This window comes from Otolemur garnettii, unplaced genomic scaffold (assembly GCF_000181295.1).
Source record: "Otolemur garnettii isolate 467f Iridium unplaced genomic scaffold, OtoGar3 scaffold00140, whole genome shotgun sequence".
Lineage (NCBI taxonomy): Eukaryota > Metazoa > Chordata > Mammalia > Primates > Galagidae > Otolemur > Otolemur garnettii.
Window position 1 is genome coordinate 36,924 of NW_003852535.1, and position 24,272 is coordinate 61,195.

The 24,272-nt window shown below is 52.5% G+C and overlaps 1 protein-coding gene across 1 annotated transcript in view; it reads right to left on the reverse strand.

The window, feature by feature from the left end:
- Positions 1–24,272, reverse strand: part of LOC100959484 (SH3 and multiple ankyrin repeat domains protein 3-like) — a gene marked incomplete at its 3' end in the record, with an annotated part of 131,978 nt that overhangs the window by 33,380 nt on the left and 74,326 nt on the right. The window contains exon 3 of the mRNA XM_003798756.3: positions 17,928–18,146. Coding sequence (XP_003798804.1) covers positions 17,928–18,134 — 207 coding nt within the window. The remainder of the gene's footprint in view (positions 1–17,927; positions 18,147–24,272) is intronic.

Here is a 24,272-nt window from a genome sequence, read left to right on the forward strand (position 1 = left end):
TGGTTGACAGAGCCGCGGCAGACTTTCAGAGGATGGACTCCAATTTGGAAAGAAGTTCCACTGTGAGTAAAAAGCTACCAAACTACATCATGTGCTACAGAGAAATCTTGAGACGGGAAGGTTAAACCAGGCAGCAAAGGTCACTGTCGTTGAGTTTTAGGAAATGCCGCAGCCGCCCCAGCCTTCAGCAAGCACCACCCTGACCAGTCAGCACCATCAACGCTGAGACAAGACCCCTCTCCAGCAGAAAGAGCCCGACTTGCTGAAGGCTCAACTCACTGTGAGCATTTTTAGTGATCTAATTTTTTTTAATTAAGGTATGTAACACTTGTTTTGTTAGAGATGATGCTACTGCACGCGGAACAGACCCCCGCGGAGGGTACTAATAACTTTCACACGCGCAGTGGCCTGGAGCTGAACCTGCAAGATCTCCGAGGGGCGTGACAATCACTGAGAAAATGGAACAGGACTCTTCGGGTCCCTGGTGCATCAGGGTCAATACGCCCTGTGTTCAGATCTTCCCGTTACTAGTGGATTTGCCTGAGTCAGACGTTTACACTGAAAGGGGACATCATTTAATCCTCATAACCAGGAACAAAGTTTAGAAGATTAAATTGTATTTCCAAAGAAGCAAAGTCTAACCTCGTAGTGTTTAAAAATAAAACTAAAGAAACAAAGCACAGGGAACGATGGTGCTGGGGGGAGCGACGCCTGGCACGGGGCCGTGGATATCACATGTGGCTGCTTCTCTCTAGGAAAAAGATGCAGAAGCTAAGAAAAAGCAGTGTCCCTTCATCTCAGACCAGGGCTTCAGAGAGCAGGTACAAAAGAAAACCCTCAGAAGGATAACAAAGCACTCTAAACAAAGATCCGCACCTGAGCATAAATCCACAAGCAAAAAACCATCTTACAACAAGCTCCTGCGCCTGACTGGTGGGACGGTCACTCTGTCCCGGGCAGTTGGACTCAGAGACGTGCAGACTGTCAACCCTGAGCACACAGACCAGGTCATCGAAGGGGAGTCACCAGGTGAGTAACTTGAGGGCCATCTGTCAGCCTGAGACACCAACTCTAGCGACTCTCCCGTCCGGGCCTCTCCCAGTGGGTGCTCCACCTGCTCCCATCCACCGTCCTTGGTTCCAACATCACAGGCAGGAGCCCCACCTGCTCCAGAAGCCCACTGCCCCTCCCTGTGCTACACTTTCTCTGTCAGCCTGGACCCCTCTGGGGCCTCAGAGCACCACCTCTGTCCCCCCACCTGCTGGGCCACCTCCTTCCTCACAAGGGTCACCCCAGTGGCCCCACATTGAGCTCAGCTGTGTGCCTCTCAGACACAGGCAGCATCACTCCTTGTGGGCCCCGGTCCCTTCTCAACCCAGTCATTCCACAGCTACAGGCTCGGGACCTGCCTCTTCCCTGGGACACAGGGAGGAGCTCGCCATGGTCTGGCCCTGCTTCCTTCTCAGGACATGCCCTGTCTGCCAGCGTCCCCTTCCTCTCTGCCCCATACACATGCACACAATACACAGACACACGTGCACACACATGCACCCTAGTGGCGCCAAGACACTCACTGGCAGTTGCCCGCACTCCTGGGCACCGCCTGCTGCTTTCTCTCCAGCAGAAGCCGCACCATGCGTTCCCCGTCAGCCCGTTCCCTGGATGACGTCTCTCTGGCCTCCTGCCAAGCTGAGCTGACCACTGAGCATGCTCCCTGGAACCCCAGGACCTAATCCAGCCGACCCCTGCCACCTTTCCAGCCTCTCCATCCTGCGTCTCCTGGGGGGTGGCACCACCATGTACTTTGGGTTTGCACTGGAAATGTCCTCCTCACCTTCCCTAACAGGCAGGAGTGAACGGCTCCGCCACTTGTGGCCTCCTGGTGCAGCTCGCTGAATGCTGCAATTCCAGATCCGCCTGAACACACTAGTTCTCTGAGCTAAACTGGGGGGCTCAAGTCACAGAAGACTTGCAAGTGGATGCAATGAGATCTCCACCCCCCAAATCAGGGCAGCTTCTCTCTATCTCTACACAGGCCTGCAGCACCCTGGGATCTGGGTGGTGAGATGGGAGAGGGGCTGACTCGGTGGGAACTGTAAAACCTAACCAGGGAGAAGGCCTCTGTGGCCAACACCAGTCTCAACATAATGACACATGACAGCAAGCCCATTACGGAGAGGCCTCAGGACTCCTTCGGGCCAGCTTCAGCTCTCTGGAAGTTTCTTTTGCACCCAGAGGCCTGTGTCCACAAAAGGGGCATGTGCTTAGCAGATAAACCAACCACCCACATTGTCCCCAAGATGCACTTTCTCCTCCCCACAATCTCTGTCCCACTGCGACCCTGGGTGGACGGGCACGCCTCCCTCCTTATCCAGCTGTCTGAGGTCACAGGTTTATGTGCACAACACCCAATGCTTATAAACGTTAACAGAACGGAACCACATTGGACAACACTCCAGAAATGGAATACTCCTGGGTGGTATAATCCAACAGCAAAGAAAGGTCTGGACTGAGTAATGATGTAACAGGGGGTGACGGAAGCTCCATTTGCTGGGGACGTGCTTTGTATCAACTACACCGTGCATACATCATCTCATTTAATTACAGCAAGGACTCTGAGAGGGCAGATGCCTCCACCTACGTTTGCAGGGCTGTAAGCGACAGAGGTAGGGTTCACCCCATCATTAAACCACATGAAATCCTGGCCCTCCCATGAATAAAGTTCATGGTCAAGATCAAGTGAAAAGTGAAGAGAGATGGGGAAACAGGCTTGCACATTTAGTTAATGCAAGTTATAGGTATTCTGCATGATGGAAGGCTAAAAATCAAAAATACCCAGATAGCGGGCAGAAGGCTAGAGTTGGGGACAGGCAGAGCCACCTGCCTGGCCTGGATCTACCCTGTGAGCTGAGTGTACGGGTCCCGCAGTCCTGGAAGCTGGAATGCTGAGATCAAAGCATCTCGGTGTCATTCCCCCTCCACCCGCAGGCCTCTCTACCCTTGGCTTGCAGGCGGCCGCCTTCTGTGTCCTCACAAGGTTGCCCCTCTGTGCTTGTCTGTGTTCTCATAAGCACACAAGTCAGACTGGATCGGGGCCCACCCTAACAAGCTTGCTTTACCTTGATTACCTCTGTAAAGACCTGAGCATTAAAGCTTCATTCTGAGAGCCTGGGGTGAGGATTTCTACGTAGGAAGTGGGGGTGGGGGGAGTGGGGTGGTTAGGGAACATGCTTAGCCCACACACGAACACATGTGTATTGGTGACAAACTCACAACAGTGAATCACAAAATCAATGCTGACCAGCGCCTGCCCTGCAGGGCAGGAGGAGCTTCTGGGTCAAGTGGCAAGAGAATTTCACAGAAGAGACTAAATGGCTTTCCAAATCTGTTCCGGGCCCTGTGAAATGAAGATGACTACGATGGTTCTTTTGTGAAGTTGTCATGAGGGTACAAGAGTGTCTAGACAAGTCCTGAAAGAATGGTAAATACCGTACTACGCAAAACGAGGGCTGCTCCAGTGGGTTACCTGCAGGCGTGGAAAGGGCCGGAATTACACCGGGGTACTCGGGCACCTCCGCCCAGCTGGTAACTCATCTCCCCCCGTGAGACTTACACCCTCCTCATGCTGGACGTCCACCCAAGGAGCCCAACAAAAGCCACACGAATAAGGGCGAGGAGGGGCCAGAACCCAGAGCTGGAAACACAGACCCCAGGGAGAAGAAAGACCCCAGCTCTGCCCGTGCCTTCCAGCAGCACTTGGCAGGGCCTGGGAAACTCTGAAAGCAACCCAAGCTCTGAGCACATCGTTCACTACAAAGACGAGCGTCTCCCGTTCCCACCTTCCACTACAGCTACGGTTTACATCTCCATCAGTTTCTTTACGACATATTTTTAAAGATGCATAATAAATACAAGCTTAGCAGGAGCCATTAAAAGGCACATTTAAGAGTCTTCTGGCCTTTAATAGCTGCTCATTTGCATATTTGCACGAACTTCTGAAAAATAGCCAACTCCCAGGTCAACTCAAACTGTAATTGGGTTATTTCCAAATGCAATTGTCTAAATGAAATAACACCTCTTGCTGTGGACAAAGCCTCATCAGTGGAATACTCGTAGCAGCAAACACCAAACACTGCCAGGGATAACACACAAGGTTTAAAACCAGGGATTCTAGGCAAACAGGGACATGCCGGTGAACTGGATCCAGAGGACGCCAGACCAGAGGAGGCCGAGGTCCAGGAGTCAAGCCCGTACTCCTGCACGCTGGAATACTAACAGGACAATGCAGCCGCGGAATCGTTTTTCCAATTAGAACATTTTTCAAACAGTCCAAGCATAACGGCAGCCCCTGTATGGTGAGGCGGGGGTAGGCAGGCTCCATCTCCTTGTGAGTTTAACTCACCCCTGCTATCACCAAGGTGACACTGAGCTGAGAGACACTGCCTGGGCTCTGCCAGTGGTTCGTGTTCTCCTCAGAGGTGAACTCATTTTCCTCTTAATAGCCATGATTTTAGGCAGAGCCATCACAGAGCAGAGAGGATCAGATGGTAGCCGAAGTCAGTATAGGAGCAATAAATTGAAATGAGAACTGGGGATGGGGAGGGGGTAGGAGGAGGGATTAAATAGCCCTGACTGCAAACACAAGGCGCTCACTGTGCACCTGCAGCGGGGTTCATTCAACCTGTTAAACACATCATCTTCGCATCCCATTCCCGGGAGGTAGGTACCAGCACCCCACGCCCAAAGAAGAACACTCCAAAAACTTCAGGGCTGTTCCCGGAAACACAGGCTACAAGGGGAGCTGAGTCCATGAGAGACTCTGAAAGCTGGACTGGTGGGGTGCAACTCCCTCCCACCAGCACAGGGACAGAGTCTGAATCAGGAAGATCAGCCCAGCAGGAATCAGGTCACCAAGTCAAATAGAGAATTGCTGCCCGGAGTCTACCCAGAAAGGAGGGCAGGAGGGAAGAGGTCAGAGCTGGAGGAAGCTGAGGCAGAGACACAGAGGCTGGGGCATCAGGAAATCCAATCACAGAGCAAAGGTGCTGAGACAAAGCCTCGCCTTTGGATTTAATGCAGGAGATTAAATATTGACGATTCAGAGTCCTGGTGTTGCCACCTTCTGCATAATTCTTACTGGTCAGGGACACCAGCGAAGGGGACAGCTGCTCCTGCCAAGCACGGCCTTTGAACCAGCCTGGTCTCCCCACAGCGTAGGGTTTACAAAGCTTTTCCACAGAATGTGCAGTAATTCCAGCTGCTGACGTTATTCTCTCGAAGAGATTTAAGTAGCATTAGCTCTGAGCATCATCAGAAGAGCACCCCAAGTCAGGCATCCATGCTTAGACTACACCCCTGCACGTTGGACCAGGCCTGCTCATATCTCAACCATTCACCTTACGGGGAAAGTGTGAAATAGAACTCTTAATAGCACACAAAACCAACTCTGGTCAAGTAGCTTTTTGTTTTTGAAAAAAATGGCACGGCCTTTAGCAAGCAAGCAACAGGAGATAAACAGAGGCCAATAAGAATGATCAAGGTTTGACTTTGCCCAGTTAGAATGATCAAGGCTTGACTTTCCCTGGTACCTCTCAGAGGAGGGCCTGGGTCTTACCCTTTGTTTTAAACAACTCACCCAACTCCTGATCAGAATTATGAAGTGTAAAGCGCTCCATTTAAGGACTGCGAGGCTGATTATTATTGCCACATTCTGGAGAAAATGAAGGGAGAGCAGATTCCTAGGGGCTAGAGAAAGAGAAGCTCTCCTTGGCCTTAATAACCAATTAATTTTGAGCACAAGAAGAAAACCGGATGCCTTGCCTTCTATCCTTCCAAAAGGTGAACCGAGTGTGTACTACAAAGGACGCGGCAGGGCCGCCCAAAGGACAGACCCAAGATCCTAAACACGTATTTCTGTAATCAAAAGGATGAATGGATGGGTAGAGAGATGGACAGAGAAGTGGTTGGATGGATGGAGGAAGGGACGGATGACAGACAATTGACGGGTGGGTGATATCAATATATCAATAATACAGCATAATCTCAATAAACACAAATCTCAAAAATATAATGCCAAGTGAAAAAAACAAGTCATCAGTGGTATGCCCAGTATGAAAACAATATATATATATAAAAAGAAAAAAAAATGTGTGTGTATATATTCTTTTTAACCCAACAACATTACCCTACGTTGTGATAAATAACACATATAAAAAGAAAACAGGTGGGGGCGGTGCCTGTGACTCAAAGGAGTAGGGTGCTGGCCCCATATGCTGGAGGTGACAGGTTCAAACCCAGCCCCAGGCAAAAATTGCAAAAAAAAGAAAAAAAGACAACAGGAGACAAGAAGGGGTCACACTGAATTCATGGCACCGTCTGCCTCCAGGGAAAGGGGATGGGGTTTGGGGGGAAGGACAGGATGAGGATGAATTTGACTATATCAGTAATGTTTTAACCTTATGATTTAAAAAAAAAAATGACAAAATGTTAACAACCATCAATTCTGTGCAACAAACTAGTGTTTATGATATCAATCTTGACGTTTTTCTATATTTCTAATTTTTTCTAAATTTAAAGAAAAACAAAACAGCTTATAAAGAACATCAAGCTGAGACCCCAGCCTTCTTCCCTGGCCTCCTCAGTGCCTCCTGGTTGGGGTGAAGTCAGTGGGGAACTGGCCCCCAGGTCCCCCACCTTTCCTGCACTCCCAGCCCAGCCTCCAGCACCACTTTCCAGATTCTTGCAGGAACCTCCTATAGGCTCTACTTCCTTCCTTCTTCCCTGCAGAGAAGCCAAAATCAGCTTCATTAAATATAAATGAGGTCCCATGCTCTGTACCAAACCTTGGCTCATGGAGCAAAATCATAGCCCCTTGGCCATGGCTCTGTACACCTGGACGCCCCCACCTGTCCCCTCTGCCAGGTGCACTCTGCTCAGCCAACAGCCTTTGGCCTCTTCCGCTGATTCAACACCCCAAGTTCATTCTTACTCCGCCGCCTGCCCCTGCAGACCCTTTGCTCAGAAGATCCTGGGCAAAGACGGTCACCAAGCTGACCTCTCTCTCCTCACCCGAGGCTCAGCTTAACTGTCACCTCCTCGCCCCACAGAGGCCAAGGTTCATGCTGTATTCAGACATTCAGTGTCCATCCGGCCGTACCAGCGGGCTGGGTACAAGGACAGGATGGACGCCCTCAGGGAGACACACTGACCTAGAGTCTCCCAGGCACTTCACTGTGAACCCACAACTGTGAAGAAAGAGACAGAAAAAGTAAAGGAGCCAGGGACGTCCTCGGGAGGGTCTGCCCAGGCTGGGGGGTGGGGGCCCATCTCCATCCTCAGACCGGCAAGAAGCTGCACGCAACACGGTGGCAACTGCACACAGGTGACTAAGAGGACCTTCAGGTATCGTGGGAAACTTCTGAGAGGACAGAGTCTGCCCTGAGCATCCATGAGGAAGAAACACAGGGGTGGGGACCCAGGGGCAGGGAGTGACTGGCTCAGCAGGGGGCGGGAAGGCCAAACAACATGGTGTGGGTGTGGATTGTCCCTGGCTGGGGAGACAGAGCTCAGGGAGATTCCTGTGTTCTGCTCGGACAACAGAGTGAAAAGTCTAGAACTGAGAAGTTGAATCACCCAAAAACTGAGGAGTGGGTTGGCAGCACACGGCCCACACGTAGACTTCTACTCAGTAGTAAAAAGGAAGGTGGTTCTGATGACTGTCACCACGTGTGTGAACCTCGAAACCATCACGTTGAGTGACAGCAGCCAGACACAAAGGCCACACACCCGGCACCACTTTGCTTGCAGGAAATGCCTACAGCAGGCAGGCCTGCAGAAAGTGGGCTAGTGAGATGGGGGCTGGGGACAGGAGGCAGGACTCACTAACCGCACACTGGTGGGGGAGGGTCTTCTCAGCGGGATGGAAACAGCCCAACCCCGGATGGTGTGACAGTGGCACAACTCAGCAAATTTACTAGAAACCACTGACTGTATTCTTCAAAGAATCAAATCTTGTGGTTTATACATTATAACTCAATAAAGCTTTTTGTTTGTTTTTTGGTTTTGTTTTTTTTAAAAAGGTCACTACTACCTGAGAGAGAAAGTAACAGTAGAGCCGGTCAGGTGTTGGCTCAGAGAGAAGGTAAGGGCCATGACGTCAGCTTTGCATGACGTGAGCTAAGAAGTGGCTGAGCTTCTAACTGAGAGGTGTCAAAAGACAGATGAGGTCTGGCCCCAAAGGGGAGTCACAGCAGAGATGTGGCCAAGGACACCATTCGAACGGAAGTGGTGATGAGACAAGAGGGTCCTAGGTGTGGGGGGAGGAGGAGAGAGAGGACCAGCCACCTGCGGTAGAGGGTCAGAAAGTGTCCCTGAGCCACAAGGTGAATGATAAGAGGGGCTGAGCAGGGGACAGCAGGGACCCTGGGGAAAGGCAGTGGCTGGAATGCAAGCTGAGGCTCAGGCAGGGTGGGACCTGTGGGCACTGGGCCTCTGGCCGTCAGGAGCCAGAACCAGCCACACTGAGTGTCCTCTGCCTGCCCAGAGCCTCCCTGCTGCTCACTTAGCCACCTACCTAGATGTGGCAGAGATCAGGGCCAAAGGTAACCCAACCACAATCAGCCTTCTACCTGGACAACCCCAGTCCGGGGAGTCAAGTAAAAACCTTCCTGAAATGGAATTAAGAGGCTGCCACGTACAATCCACGGCCACCCAAGCTGCCAATTTTCCAGAAGCATGGATTCTATTAACTCCTGGGAGAGGAAAACTCAGCTCTCACCTCCGGAGGGGCGAGTGTAATGAATTAGCCACAGCACAGCAGAGCGTTCTCCCGGAGCTTTGGAAGGTGACCAACCGTCCTGCACCGGCCTTCCAGAGCCCTCTCGCTCTCTCTTTCTCTCTCAGTGGCTGGCTGCCCACTGGTCTTTGTGGAAGGGGCTAGGGGGGTGAGCATCAGGGCTTTGACTCAGGGATGGGAGGAAGAAAGAGCTCAAAATCTGCCAAAAAGACAGAATCCTCCCAATACTCAAAAGCACGGGAATCCTCAAATATAAAAAGCAGACATGACAATAATACGTCTGCAATGTAAAGAAAAAGGGAATTCAAAACGTGGAGGAGGAGGATATAAGTAAGACCTTCTGCTCTTGGGAGTCCTGAGAAGGGCCACGGTCACTTCTGAGTCCAGCATATCTGAGAGTTTGCATGGCGGCAGGTGCTCAGTTGGGGGTGTCTCGTCAGCTGGGGGGGTGGGGGGGGAGGGCAGGGCAGGCACCCAGGAAGAGAGGATAGAGGCCCCCCAGCCCCAGTGTGGCCAACCAGGGGCTGCTGCTGCAGGATGGGGAGAATTTGAGAAAGAGAGAGAGAGAGAATATCAAGAAGAGGGAGAAGGGGAAAGGGAGGACGGGTAATAAATAAAACCAGGAATGAACTATCTGTGAGGGGTCAGGATAGCAGCTGAAATGCTTTTTCCTAAGTGAAATATCTAACTTGAAGACACATTTATTTAATAAATGGAAGCATTAATTAAAGCCTAAAAGGGGACACTCATCTTCCTGAAGCCTCTGCCAGGAGGAGGGCCAGGCCCCTACACCTGCCAGCCTGCCCCAACGGGTCATAGAGATTGACACTTGGGCTGACAGCCTCAGCTGAGCTACCCAGTGCCAACCCCCGGGAGAGGTGGGCATGTGGGGGCGACGTTACACACAGCCAAGGAGCCCCCCACGAGGGCACACTTCCATTGTGATTTTTTTTCCATGCTTCTCATGACATGACATTCAGTGTGCGTTAAAACCCTGCTGCTGTGTGACTGAACGCCAGCTTTCTCCCTCTCCTCCAGAAACACAAATAACAGAACTCACTGCAGTCTGTATTGATTTAGGCACTTGCCGCTTTTTTAAAAGGCCACGTTGCATGTCCGGCACCAGTGAGCCACCACACACTGCGCCTGAGCCCACCCACCGTCCCCTGCATGACCTGGTGAGCCCTCCTGCACGCCCGAGTGTGCCTGAAGGCTGTGGGGCTGCAGGAGGCCCTCGCTCACCAGGGTCTGAGGCTCGGAGAGAGCAGCCACTCAGCAGGAAGGGGCAGCCCGGACGGCAGGGACAGAGGAGGGGCAGCCCTAAGAGTTCCGCTGGCACTGTCCCTGGCAGGCGGGCACCAGGGCCAAACTGCCAAACTCACCCGGCCACTCCTGCTCTGCGGCTCTGGGCAGGATTCCAGGAACTGCCTTGTGTCCCCAGCCACACAGAGGACACAACCCCTTCACGTGGCAACAATGTCTGCTTTGTCGCCGAGAGCTCAAACCCGTGGGATTCCTGGTCTCAGCCTCCAGGGGCTTTGGTTGTCTTGGACAAAGTGGAGAGAAGTGGCCTTCAGAAGGCTCCAGAAGCTGTCACGCTCCCGAGAGCAGAGACTGACCCTCCAGAAGGAACTCGCAACCTCCTTCACAAAGAATCATCGTGACCCTAGGCCCCAGGAGGAGGTACTGCTCCGTCAGTGCGACCAAATGGGTTCTATGGCCTTTCTCTCCTTGTGGCTGGGGGAGCCTCCCGTGTGTGAGCAGGTGAGCAAAAAGGCTTGCACCAGGGAGAAAGATGACAGGACAGACACTATGTGGGCACCCGCCATGTACCTAACACTGGGCTGGACACCAGCTTATAGCAGCTCACTTCACAGGTAGGGACTCTCCACCCAACAGATGGGAACCCAACTCAGGGACCTTAGATCCCCACCCTAAGGCCCTCAGTGAATAGTCAGGGACCTGACTCTGACACCCCGGGCGGCCCAGCGCCATCTCCCATGTGGCACCACCCACAGACCTCCTGTGTTGAGTTCAGCCTGCAGGTGGGCCTCAGGTACAGGTGCCAGGCAGGCAGCAGGAACCATGTCCGGGGTTGCCGGTAGCTTTGCTGTCCAGTCTTTCGCGTTCCCACCTATAAACAGGATTAACTATAACCCCACCCTGTGACCAGGAGGGCAGGGTGGGGTGGGGGGTTCCTGTGGCGCTGAGGTCTGTCTCTCTATCCAGTCACGGGTCATCTGCCATGTCCCCTTTTTTTGTAAAGACTTAGGCTTCAGATTTTATTTTAGTTCACAGACGCCAGAAACAGTGCTTCTGAGGGAAAAATTCACGAGTGAAGAGCTGTGGATTCAGACAGCCTGGCCCCTCGGGTCTTCTCCCTGCCCTGCCATCCCCATTTTTCCCTCCCCTAGGCCAGAGCCGGGGAAGAAAGGCCCAGGAAGAGGGTTCGCCTGTGGAGTGGTGTGGGTGGGTCGGGCTCCCCGCAGAAGGGGCAATCCCTACCTCGGCCGCCCAGATGGACGCTGCCATGTCCCCCTGAGCTGAAGATACACAGCCTTTGCACAGGTGTGTTGTACTACAATAGACACAACCACAGATGCCACCTGCCTCAAGGCTGCCACGAGAACCCAGGAAACGACTGACACAGAGACCCTGACGCAGCAGCATCTGGCACCTGGCGACACTGAGAGGTCTCAGCACAGTTAGGCGATGCTGGCATCTCCGTGTGGGGAATGTGTCCGCAGGGACATGGCACTCAACATAAGCCACTATGACTTCCCAATTGTGACCACTAAGCCTGGGGTCGGGAGCCCAGCACTTCCCCAGTCCTCTGCTGCCCCTCCCTCCACTCCCAATAAACAGTGCCAGGAAATAAAGAAGATGAAATTGTTAAATCCCCACAGCCTGAAGAAGGGTCAAACTGCAGAGAGGCTGCTGCTGAGAGACGCAGCATCCAGGGGCGAGGACAGCTGGGCCGCAGAACCCCAAAATAAAAAAGCCCACCTAAAGAAATATCCAAAGCAGAAAATGGGGAGCGGTGCCTATGGCTCAAAGGAGTAAAGCGCTGGCCCCGTATGCTGGCAGTGGTGGGTTCAAATCCTGCCCTGGCCAAAAACTGAGAAAAAAAAAGAAAGAAAGAAAATGGGCATGCCCCAAGCCAGAAGCATCTCTTTCATTCCTGGAGAAAACAGAAGACTCTGGTGGGAAAATCCCAGCTGTACCCTCATTCCACAAAGCTGTATCAAGGAAGGACGAGAACCCAGGCCCCCAAATCTGGGCAGATGATAAGAGGGGGGTTCTTCTCTCTTCCTCCTCAGACAAAGCAGGAACTGGGGAGACAGGAGGGGACAGCTGGGGCTGGCTGTCGGGGAGCCTCTCTGGCAGGGCTCATGGCTGATAGGGCAGGCTCCAGGGGCTCGGTGTCTCCCCGCAAGCATGCGACCAGTTCCCTGACCAGGGAAGGTGAATCCCGGCGCAGAGCATTTGAGAACACTTCAGAAGAGGAAGGGAGCCCAGGCCTTCCAAATCCACTTGGTGCTCCCCAGTTCCGAGCCTTTTCATCTAAAAAAAGGTAAACAGATCACCCGATCTAGACTTGCCAAGGGAAAGCCACTCACATGTGTCAGAATGAACAGAAAGACCAAGCTGCTAAACATCAACAGGAACGCACTGGGGAAAACACAGCATGAAAATAATGAAGGCACAGCACAGAGAAAGAAATGACGGCATGCGAAATTCAGACCAGCCTCTGATCTGGCGAGAATGCACCACGATGAGAAGAAGAAAGGTCTCCAAAGGAATGAATGCTTCGTGCTAGGGAGGAGAATAACAAGACACAAAACCAGCTTGGTGCCTGTAGCACAGTGGTTATGGCACCGGCCATGTGCACCGAGGGTGGCAGGTTGGAACATGGCCCAGGCCAGCTAAATGCAACAACAAAAAGTAGCCAGGCACTGTGGCAGGCACCTGAGTTCCCAGCTACTTGGGAGGCTGAGGCAAGAGAATCACTTAAGCCCAAGAGTTTGAGACTGTGGTGAGCTGTGACGCCATGACACTCTACCTAGTGAGACTCTGTCTCAAAAAAAGAAAAAAAGACACAAAACCTACCAACCAAACAAATAGAAAGAATACTTTTCAAAAAAGAAGTGTGCAGGGCTACGAAAACAAATGCAAAGTGAAAATACTACAGCAAATTGGGAATTACAAGAAACAGAATAGATCCAACTGAAAAGGCAACAGATAAAGACACAAGAAAGAGAAAACAAGAAGGAAAATGCTGAGCTGTTACTAATAAAAGCAACGAAAAAGCAATGAGAGAAAAGGTAACAGATACGGAAAAGGAAAACCCAATACAGGATAATTATTATACTACTCAACAAGTAACAGAACACAAGAAAATGTCCTCAAACCAAAAGACAAACAGAACCTGCGGATCAGACATTTTTCTAGGAAACAAAATCAAGAATGACCACTATTTCTTGGTCTAGCAAACTGAAGCCAATTCTTCGGGGATCTAGTCCCTCCCCCTCCCCCAAATCATCTACTGGCTGAGAACGATATTAAAAAATCAGGTGGCATCAGATGTATCCAAAGCGATGTTCCAGCCAAAAAAACAATAAAACAACATCCCACCAGACCAGGAGCAGAGGGGGAATTATGACTCAAAAATATGATATCCAACAAAAGAGCATTCAAGCAGAAGGGCAGAACACTGACATTTTCAAAATACAGTGAATCCTTGCCATTCATGGATTTCGTATCTGGGGATGTGCTTACCTGCCAAAATTTATGTGTAAGCCCAAATCAATACTTGACACCCTTTTGTGACCATTTACAGACATGCACAGAATAGAAAAAAATTGAGGTCCCCAGTGCCCGCGCCCCACGGGAGGCTGAAAGGCCCAGCTCTGCCTTTTTGTTCTGGCTCTTGACGTGTCAACATGTGTCCTTATGACAATCTATTTAGCGACACCTTTATCGTGTCTTTTGTGCTTTTTTTGGTCATCTCACTATTTAATATGGTCCCCAGTGAAGTGCTAAGGCGCTCCGTGGCATTCCTAAGAGCAAAAAGGCCAAGCAGAGCTTCATGAAGAAACCACGAGCGTTAGAGACGATGTGTTCAGACGTGAGTCAACGTTAATGAATCAACAACAATATACGCTCACTAAGGTGTCTTAAAACAGAAACACACAAAATAAGAGGATGCGTTGACTGGCTGTCAGAGTGTGAGCAGAGGCTGCTCAACCTACTCCTGAGCTCCCCCCAGGAGCAACGGCTCAATTGTCTCTAAATTTGTGGTGACTTTATTGAACACAAATACAGCAAATAATGAGAACTGACTACACATTCACTGAGGAAGCTCTGCCCTCAGGAACTCTCCCTTAATAAGACACCGAACATTTAACTTTATCCAATAAAGGGATGAAACAAAATAAGGAACTACAAAAAGAAAAGGCCATTGCAGAGGCTGGCAACAGGCATTGCCCTGCAGACTGAGCAACTGCAGTGCTCTGAAGGCACCGGAGGTTGAATGTGATGAACAGTGACTGCCGGCAAAGAGTTCTATGCCCAGCAAGAATCGGGGGGGGGATGCATGTGCATGTGCGTTCACGCAACACTACTCCTTCACCAGGCTGCTGCCCTTCCCCTCCTGGGCTCAGAGCTAAACTGCCTCTCTAGCCGCTCTGTGGTCAGGTGCCGCCTCCTAGGGAAGCCAGAGAGGATGCCAAGTTCTCTCTCTTCCCTCCCTCATCTTCCAGGCAGATACGGAGAACTCTGTGCAGGACTCCAGAGCCCCCAGGAATGGCACAGGGCTCCTACGCCTGGAAGTAGCCTGGGTCCCTGAATGTCTGCACGGATCTGAACTTCCCACATCTCTCTCCTGCCAGCCCTGGTGTACTGACAAGACAGACAGAAATAAAACACCTATGCACCAAATGCCTGAAGTCAGGAGGTCTGTTTATTACAGCAATTGGCCTAGTTTATCCCAAATGATACAGGGAAGAAAGCACAGTGGGGAAAAAAACTGCATTAAAAAATGGAAACAAATCCCGGCCTTCCAGGGCTTCATAATCATTGCTTTTAACTTTACAGATGTACTTGGACGTAGTCTCTCCTGTGGCAAAAGAAAAAAAAAAAAAAAAAAAACTAAAGTCTCAGCATTTCCTTTGCTGTCTTTTTCTCCTTTTATATTGAAATAAACTAGCGCTAATGATGTTCATTTATTGACAGCCTGCATGCCTCAAGCCGGCGATCACCGCCGCCTTGCAGCCTGTGCACACATCTCCGTGATCTGTAGTCCCCTGGAGAGGCTGCCAGAATGACGGGCACCTAATGCTGGTAATGACCACTGCTTCTGCAGAACCTTTTGTAGTTCCCTGCTGTCCTTAGATTCTTTCAGACATTTGTAACTTGTGTAAAAGAACTTAAATGACAAGAAGAAGAAAAGAACACCCAAGACTGCAACTACCCTCCTGAAAAGCCACTCCGGGGTACCAGGGTGGCCCCTGGGGCCTGCACGGATCAGTTCAGGGGCAGGTCACCGCAAGCTTTCCCTAGAAGGTGAAGCCACCTGGCTGACCCCGTTCCCAGAGGACAAGCGTCAGTATCACTGCCTCCTTTGCCTGGAGAGAACAGGAAGGCCTGCCAAGCAGAGGGTCCCTGCTGGGCCGAGCATGGCCCACACTAGGGGAAGGGGAGACTGAGAGCCCACAGAGGTGCCCAGGCACAGAGATCTGTTAGCATCTCCACAACACTAGGGGATGAGACCCTAGGTGGGCACACAGTGAGGCTCCAGGACACTGGCTGAGAGGCAGAGCCATGGTCTGCCCTTTTCCATCTGAGCCCAGGCCGGGGGCCGTGCAGAGGCAGGTAGAGGTGCTAGGCCTGCCACCGAGAGCGCCTCTGAGGCTTGCGACCCAGCTCATTCTGCAGCAGGCAGACAGAGGATAAAGACCTGCTCCTTCCTCTGCACTCTAAGAACACCCCTCACAGAGACCTCGTTGCAGTGCCTGGGGCTGGAGCTGGGACACCGAGTAGCCAGGTAGTGATGCAACAGTCACCTGACCCAGAGACACAGCAGAATTCCCCACTACTGGGGATTCAGGCTTCTCACCGTGCCTGGCTGTTATGTGGGACCTGCCAGCTCAGAGAGCTGCTCCAGGCCCACTCACTCTCCTGCATGCCCAGGACTCTGCCTGACACTCAGGGACCCTGGACGTGACTCCATGGGAAGCTCAAACCCAGCCTGCCCCAACCTGGCTTCCACCTTGCAACTGTCCCCCACGGTGAACTTAACCCTACCTCACACCTACCTCCACCCCACACCTGCCCCCAGGCTGCCATTTCCCAAAGGAGCCAGGCACAACCCACTCTCAGAGGCACAGGCTCCCTCGCCCCCTACCCTCCTCACAGTGGAAACCTCCTCATCTTTCCAGGCCACTTGGGGGAAGACACGCTGGCCCCTGTGCCCACTGCCCAGGGACTTGAGGGTGCTCTTCAGCCCCAAAGCCACCATCCTCCTCAGTCTGTGATGCTGGGACAGGACTGTCCATCTCTACATCCCCAGTGCCTGGGATAAAAGCGATGCTAAACACTGCTTTGTCGAATTTAACATGAATTAATTGGGAAGAAGCAGATACCACGCAGGACACACCAGAAGACAGAATAAGCCCTGGGCTGCAGCCCTCAGACCCTGCCCTGTTAGTTACAGTGAAAATCACACTCGTTTCCAAATCCGCGGAGGCTGGCACACCTCCTACCTAACTTCAGTCTGCCCCGTACCTCAGGGTCGCCCCACCACCATAGATTCCAGCCCAGGGTCTCCCCCCATCTCAGATTCCACCTGCCACCTCATCGCTGGTCCCACGCGGAGCCCCACCTTCCAGCTCACCTGGAGCCCTGCCCATTACCTCATCTCTGGTCCCACCCCCACCTCCTACCTCACCTGGGCCCTGCCCACCTTGGGTCTCCCCCTCTAACCACCGCCATCACCACATTCTTGCTGGGGCGTGCTTTTTATGCATTCTCCCTTCACAGCTGGGTCACCTGGCAGTCCCACAGAGACCACTGCCCACGGCCCCCACCCTGGCTTGCCTTCTTCACTCATGGCCTCCCCCACCACACAGAATGGTCCCGGTCACACTTTGTTGGCGTTTCCCTCCTAGCTCTCCCCTCAACAGACCCTGGCTCATTGCAGATGCTGAGCAAGCAAAGGCTGAGGGGGACACGCCCCAGCCTCATGCCCCTGGCCTGGAGAAGTACCGGAGGCCTCCCAGACCTGCAAAGCCCCTGGCGAGAATGGACCGCCCCGAAATTTAGCTCTTTCAGGGTAACGGGGAAGAGGTCAGAAAAGAGAGAGAGTGATTTGGAAGCACTCATCTCTGCCTTGAGCAGCTTCCAATTTCATCAGAAAGATCCGATGGCATCTCCAAAGAAGAAAAGGGAACAATGAAGGGGTCACATGCTCAGGGAGTCGTGTGTCTGGATGGACAAGATGGTGTGGCTGGACAATGCTCATCCCATGTCCACACCATCCATCTGGAGTCACCTGTGCAGCAGGGCCCCCTCCTGACCTGGCCTCTGTCCCTACCCAGCCCCCAGGGGCCGACCTCCCAATGGAGGCAAACCCACCAGCAGGCCCCCCCTGGCGCAGGAAAGTGGACCACAGAGACACGCCAGGGTGACACTGAGCCCAGGGCTAGAGAGCACTCAGACAGGGCCTGCAGCGCAGAAGTGGGGGAGTAGAGACCACCAGGGCTCCACAGGGCTGAGTTTGGGCACTGGGAAGAGGCAGGGCTGCAAGTCCTCTGGCCAGTACGCCCACCACCCCAGCCCCTCTGCAAGGCTCTGACACTCTCCTTTGAGTATCTTGCCCTGGCCTCAGGCCCGGCATGTGGCAGGTGCTCAATGGATGTCTGTGGATCGAGATGGGAACAGGGAGGACATGACACATGGCTGGTGGCAGATGGGAAGAAGGTGGGGAGGGGACGGGGCAGAAGTCTGGCGTGAGAGTGGAGCACAGAGCTGGAGTGGTCAGAAGTGGGTATCTGGGGAGCACCGCAGGCGTGCTGTGGCGTTTGAGCACCACCCAGAGTGAACCAAGGGCAGGATCAGGGAGCGCATGGCTCACCGTCTGCTGCAGGTCCTGGATGACCACGCGGATCACCAGAGTGTTGCCCTGGCTCTCCTCCATCCTGAGGCCGCCCGGCTTCTCGGCAGTGGCCCGGATCGTATCGTAGATGGTCTCTTCTTTGGAGCTGTCTGACTCCGACCCCATGGAATAGTCGGAGAAACTCTGAGCCATCTCGTCCTCGCTGGACGTGGGGCTGCGCGGCATGGCGGCCTCTGTCTGCAGGGAGGGAAAGGGGAGAGAACAGACAGGGAAATGTGAAAACTCAGGAAAACGCAGGGCGCAGTGCAGACTGTAAGCATGCGCTCACTTCCACAGTCCATGTTTACTGGTGTGGTAGGCAGACAAGGGCCTCCTGCGTGAGCTCATACAGGTCCCTGGAGGCAGCAGTGAGTTGGCGCAGCCCGCTCCTCCCCAGGACCTGGGCCAAGGCGGCGGCAGCCAGGACCTGGAGAGACCCTTCAAGCTCTGGCCTCTGCACTATGAAACCTGGCATTTAAAAGGCACCCACACTAACTGTGAGGATGACCACAGCCCACAAGGATTAACCAAAGGGCTGCTGGGCTGTTTGAAACTTCCCAAGGTGGAAAAAGAAAGGCTACCTTTTGTTTTCCTTTGAAGATAGAGCTGCGGGAGAGGAGGAAATGCAGGCTTCAGGTCAGAATGGTGGCAAGTTCGTGCTATAATAACCCACTCCGCTTCAAACACACAGCAATGAGAGGGACCATGCAAAAATAGAACAAAAGACAGGCCAGGTTCAGAAATAAGTGAATCTCTGGGGCCAAAAGTAGAGTGGAACCCAAAGTCGTGAGCGGGCTGCAGCTGGGAGACTCGGGGTTCCCATGAGGCAAGGGCAGGTGGGAATGCAGCTTCCTCAAGGTCAAGTGCAATGTGAGTTCTCCAGCCAGGACCTGGGGCAGGCTGCTCAAGCCACCACAGACCAGGGCTTTCAAGTGAGTGACGAAAGGACACAGAACTCTGGGGAGCAGGTTGTCCACTGTTTGGACAGCCCAACATGACACCCACTTCTGTGGAGAAGTGGCCCACACAGACAAAAGTTGGCTTGAACCGGGGGTGTTGGGGACCTGGTGAAGGACGTGCCACGCCAAACCAGCAGTTCTACTTTTGCATAAATTCTACAAGAAAGATTGAAGCCATGTGCACACGGAAAGATGTACAGACTGTTCCCTGCAAGAACCCTGCCATCCCAGCAAACACGGTCTTCAGCTACTTAGGGACAGCCTGGTCAAATCAGTCTCTGCTTCCCATAAACTCCATCACTGTGAGAATGAATGAACTCGAGCTACAAACGGGTGATCCCAAAAACGTAATGCTGAGCAGAAGGAAAGCAATGTGCAGAATGATTCAAACATCCTGATGATGCCATTTCCAGATAAAGATGCACGATTCCATAGGCCGTGTATGGACACGTTCACCCAGCCCTGCGGAGAGGAACAGTCCGAGGGAAGGACAAACTCGGGAGAATGGTTCTCCCACAGGAGGAAGGGAGCGGCTGGCCGGGTTAGCCACCCTGCTTGGAACCACCTACTTCCTGAAATCCGTTCCAGTAAACACAATACAATGTCAAACTTTGATGAAGCTGGGGACACAGAGGTTGGCTATAATCTTCTCTATGCTCTTTTCTCTGTGTTGGAATCTTCCACGGTAGAAGCAAGGCAGGGAGGATGCCTCTGCCACCCCAAAAGGTGCCCTTCTGGTATCAGGATGTTTTGAGCTAAAGGCAACCGAGAAGCAGCGGGTGCAAGAAGAGCTTGCTACTGTCCCCGATGGCCTCAAAGCAGGACGCAAATTACACCAGTGTCCCTCCCCTCTCTATCAGGAAGGACCAACGTTCATCACCAGGGAGCGTTCTAGATCTTCGTCTGTGACCCTGCGAAGAGACTTCTGCACAAAACCACCACTGTGCTTCACAAGAGAGAGATGCAGGCCCCTCCCCAAAGAATCGCCAGACCCCATCTCCATTAGCACCAACCAGATCCCACCTGCCCACAGAGGAGGGGCCCAGATCCTGTGGCCACAGACACACATGCTGTCTGTGGTGACCCGCCTGCCATTGGCCTGCACAAGGTTTCCACTGTTTGCTGGATTTCACCTGGAAATTTCACCTGGAAACCCAGATTTCTGGCTTATCTCCACCCTCGGGAGAGCCTGGCAATGCTGGAGGCTGCCCCATGGCACCAAGGGCAGGGGCAAGCTATAGCGACCTCCTGGGCGGGCAGCCCTCACCAGGTGGGTCTTCAGGGAACGGCAGAGATTCAAGATCATCTGCTCTTGTCCCTGGCATTCCTGTCCCAGCCGGGCTGTGAACGGGAGGCGCTGGTCCACAGATCTAAGCTCCTTTTCCGTCTTCTGTTGGCGCCTCCTTTAGCCCAGCTAAGAGAACAGACACTGAGCTGATAAAACATCTCAAGCACCTAGCAATCACCAGGGAAGTTTCTTTTTTAAAAAATAACAATTCCCTGGCTTGGTGCCCATAGCACAGTAGTTACAGCTCCAGCCACGTACACCAAGGGTGGTGGACTTGAACCTGGCTTGGGTCAGCTAAACAACAATGACAACTGCAACAAAAAACAGCCAGGCATTGTGGTGGGCACCTCTAGTCCCAGCTACTTGGGAGGCTGAGGCAAGAGAATCGTTTCAGCCCAAGAGTTTGAGGTTGCTGTGAGCTGTGACACTACAGCACTCTACCAAGGGCAATGTAGTAAGACTCTGTCTCAAAAAAAAAAAAAAAAATTCCAAAGTTCACCCCAGTGTAATTCTGAGTTAAAATCTCAGGGCAGGTGAGTATTCCCATATTCACTGGTCAAATGCGTTTGTAATTTCAGCACAAAGTTTTCCGAATCATAGACACACCGAATCTGGAGAGGCCGGAGACAGAAGGTGGTAGACACGGCCCCTTTCAATCAGGCCCAGCCTCGAGGCAGCTTCTTTCTAGCGAGTCATGTATGGGTATACGTGTGTATACATGTATGCGTTCACCATCTGCATGAGTTAACATGCATTAAGTACTAAAACTGTGCCTGGTACACACTCAGCGTGAAATATTTAAAATTGTCATCAGTTCAGCTGCATCTCAGGTTCTCATGAAGCATGTCTAGTTTACACCCTGGTTGCTCAGGAAAGTTACCTGGACAGCATTAAAAGAAAAAAATACCAGTGCCAGAAATTCTGATTTAATTGGCCTGAGTTGAGGCACCAGTATCAGTATGGTCTTCCCAAAGCTTCCCAGTGATCAATCTAAGGGGTGCCCAGGCTGAGAGTCACAGCTCCGGATTAACCCTGAGCCGAGTAAAGAGACCTAACTCTACAGGACATAGCATCTACACAGAGGGACCCAGAGTGAATGACAACCGGCCTCCCCTGCAACCAGGGGGCCCCGTCCTGGACTGTCCTGGACTGCCAAGGACAGTGTGAGAGGAGTGGCGTTTGCTGCCGTGGTCGTGATGGGCGTGGACGGCCAAGCTGGCTCCCCGTACTGGGCTTTGCTCTCTGTCTAGGCTTGCTTCTGCACTAACAGGTATAATAGTTCAAGATGGCTCTGCCTCCCCTTGAGAAGGGGTCTTTCTGGCCTCTGCAAAGTCCAAGAGAAAGACCAAAGAGGGAACGCGGCATCATGGCCACAGAGGACGTTGGTGTCTGACGAGGAGCAGCGGCCACTGGGTTTCTGGGCAGCAAGGCATGAGGCAGAGGTGGGAACGTCCACCGAGGACGTGGCCCCAGGCACACTCCACGGCCCGCAGCTCTTCCCACACAGGATGACCCCCAGTCCTTCCGCAGAGCCCACAACACCCCAGAAAGTGCACAGGCTTCGGGGCAGTGCAGGCCTGGCCCTGGCGCTGTTGTGGACAAGCCTCAGTGTCAGCATCTCAGTGAGAGCCCCCAGCTGGGCATCTGGCACACAGTAGGCCAACTCCGATCCTGCCTGGGACAGATAACTTGGGTCACGATGGCCAGGAAGAGGCTTCCCAGCCCCCAAGCCCCCTGTTAGATACCCGACTGGGTACAAGGTGAGAGCTCACTGGACAGGATGCACACGAGAGCCAGCAGGACACAGAGACGGGAGAGGCTGGGGACATGTAGACCCCAAGTCAGGCAGGCGTGCAGCATTTCCGCTCCAGCCGCCGCAGGTTAATGGAGCATGTGCTCGGTGTTCCCAGGCCTGCAGGCATTTCCAGGACAGGTCAGATTTGGAGTTTTTAATTCATTGTTGGAAATACACTGTTTTTTGAGGTTCACCTTACAGGCCATATACAATGTGCCTACATCTGAACCTAGGTCCAGAAACAAACTGACCACAAATGGCGGGGGTGGTAAGGCAGGCCCCACCCAGCTACCACAAGCCTGCTCAGCCCAGAGGACATGCGCCCCATCCCCCAGAGTTGGCTTTCAGGGCTATGGCCACAAAGAGGCATGACTGCCATAAAGCTCGGCGCAGAGGGCCCCGATGGCTATGTCTGAGGAAGAACCAGGGTCACATACGGAAGCAAGGTGAGCAGAGGAGGGGGCTGGGTCGTGTCACCCTGCGTCTTTCCAGAACAGTCCCAGGAGGGTGAGGCAGAGAGCTGGCCAGGAGGGTCTTGACCTTAGTAAGGGGCTTGAGTAACCCAATTAGCAGTTCTACAGGAACAGCTGACACCTGATGCCAACACCTGGGAAAACATTTAATTATTAACTTCTGGGCAGGACCTGCAGAGTGAAACAGGCAGCCAGTTACATTTGCATTTCAGATAAACAAAAAGCAGTTTTATACAGGTCTGTCCCAAAGAACTGCACAGGACAGTTACACTAAAAACTATTTGCTGTTCGTCTGGAATTCAAAGAGAACTGGGATCCGTGCCTTGTATCTGATACCCAGGAGGGGAGGAGAGGGCTGACATTGGTTCTTTAGCCCCCTCAGGATGAGGATTTGGAGAGGCTCTGCCGAGAGGGGAGGAAAGCAAAGACCAAGTCTGGATGGATCCCCCTAGGAAGCATCGGCAACAGGTCAGAGGCAGCAAGGTCACTCACCACCCTTGGGCAGCCCTTTTCAGAACAGCTAATCTCTCAGAGGGGGAAAATGCCATAAAAACACAGGTCAGTAAAGTTCAATGACTCTGAGTTTCTCTCACCAGCCCTGGTGGAGGTGGCTTTAATAAGGGGACAAGAAAATAACCACAATCAAAGCAATTTCAAGGAAGACTCAGTGTTTTGCTACTCAAGGGCTCCAAGAAGACATAAAGTCTTAACCTGGCCCATTAGTTTAGGCCTCTGTGCCTGGACACAAAGGCAGACAGACTTTCCTGCGCTCGGTGCAGACTCTCAGAGCTGCCAGAGTCAGCAGTCATGTAATATAAACAAACAAAACCCTCAAGGCTGAGGCCTTGACTTTGTCAAGGTTAGAGTTGCAAAACCTTGTCACACGGGCTAACCTCTGGTTTGAAATGTCTGCTTTTCACCAGCCAATAAAAAGATTTCCATTCAAGTGGAATCTCAGAGAGAGACACCCTATACATTAAAGCAAGTGGGAAGCAAGATTTTGTGACCACATGTTTGTTTTGTGTGTTCTAATGTGTAACATTGGCTGGTCCTCAAAGCAGTGAGACCCATAGCCCTGGAGTCTGCCTGGGTGCTCTGTACAGGTATTTAAAGTCAAGGTCATGGCCACAGTCAGCAGCCTCCCCTGGAACCTGCAGAACTAGAACAGAGTATCAGAGGAATGTAGGTTCTGTCGCTGTTCAGAACTGACACAAACACATGGCAAGTTCAAGGGGCAGGCTTTGGAGACAGGTCAGGTGTAAGGAAGGCCCAAGAAAAGCAACCTTTGCTTCTCTGTGTTTATTTAACCTTTCTCCTTCCTGGGGCCGCACAACACATCAACTGAGAAGGAATCAGAACACACAAAGGCCCTGGTCAGAGGTGGGTGCTCTGGAACTTTCTGCAAGAGCAGACTTCTGACTTGGCACTCCATATACCCGAGGGGCATGCCTACCTCTCACCCAGCTCCCAGCCACATTCTCAATGGCACCAGTCCCAATTCTACCACCGTAAGTGGTCTGGAAAGTCCAGGGATCAATGACACCATCCAGATGCCAGGATTCCGTCAAGCACCACTTCTCCCAGGGAGCCTGGCTGAGAAGCCGTCCCCACCAACCCCAGTGCCAGAGAAGAGGCATGTCCCACCTGCCCAAGCAGAGTGACTGTGGCTGTGGCTACATGGCAGTCCTGTATGTCAGGGCTTTGTTCTCTGCCAATGCAGCCCCCACAGACCTGTGTGCCATGAGCCCCATACAGGCTAAACTGTGTCTGCCTACTCCAGCTTCCTAAGTGGGAGTCCTAGCCCCTGCG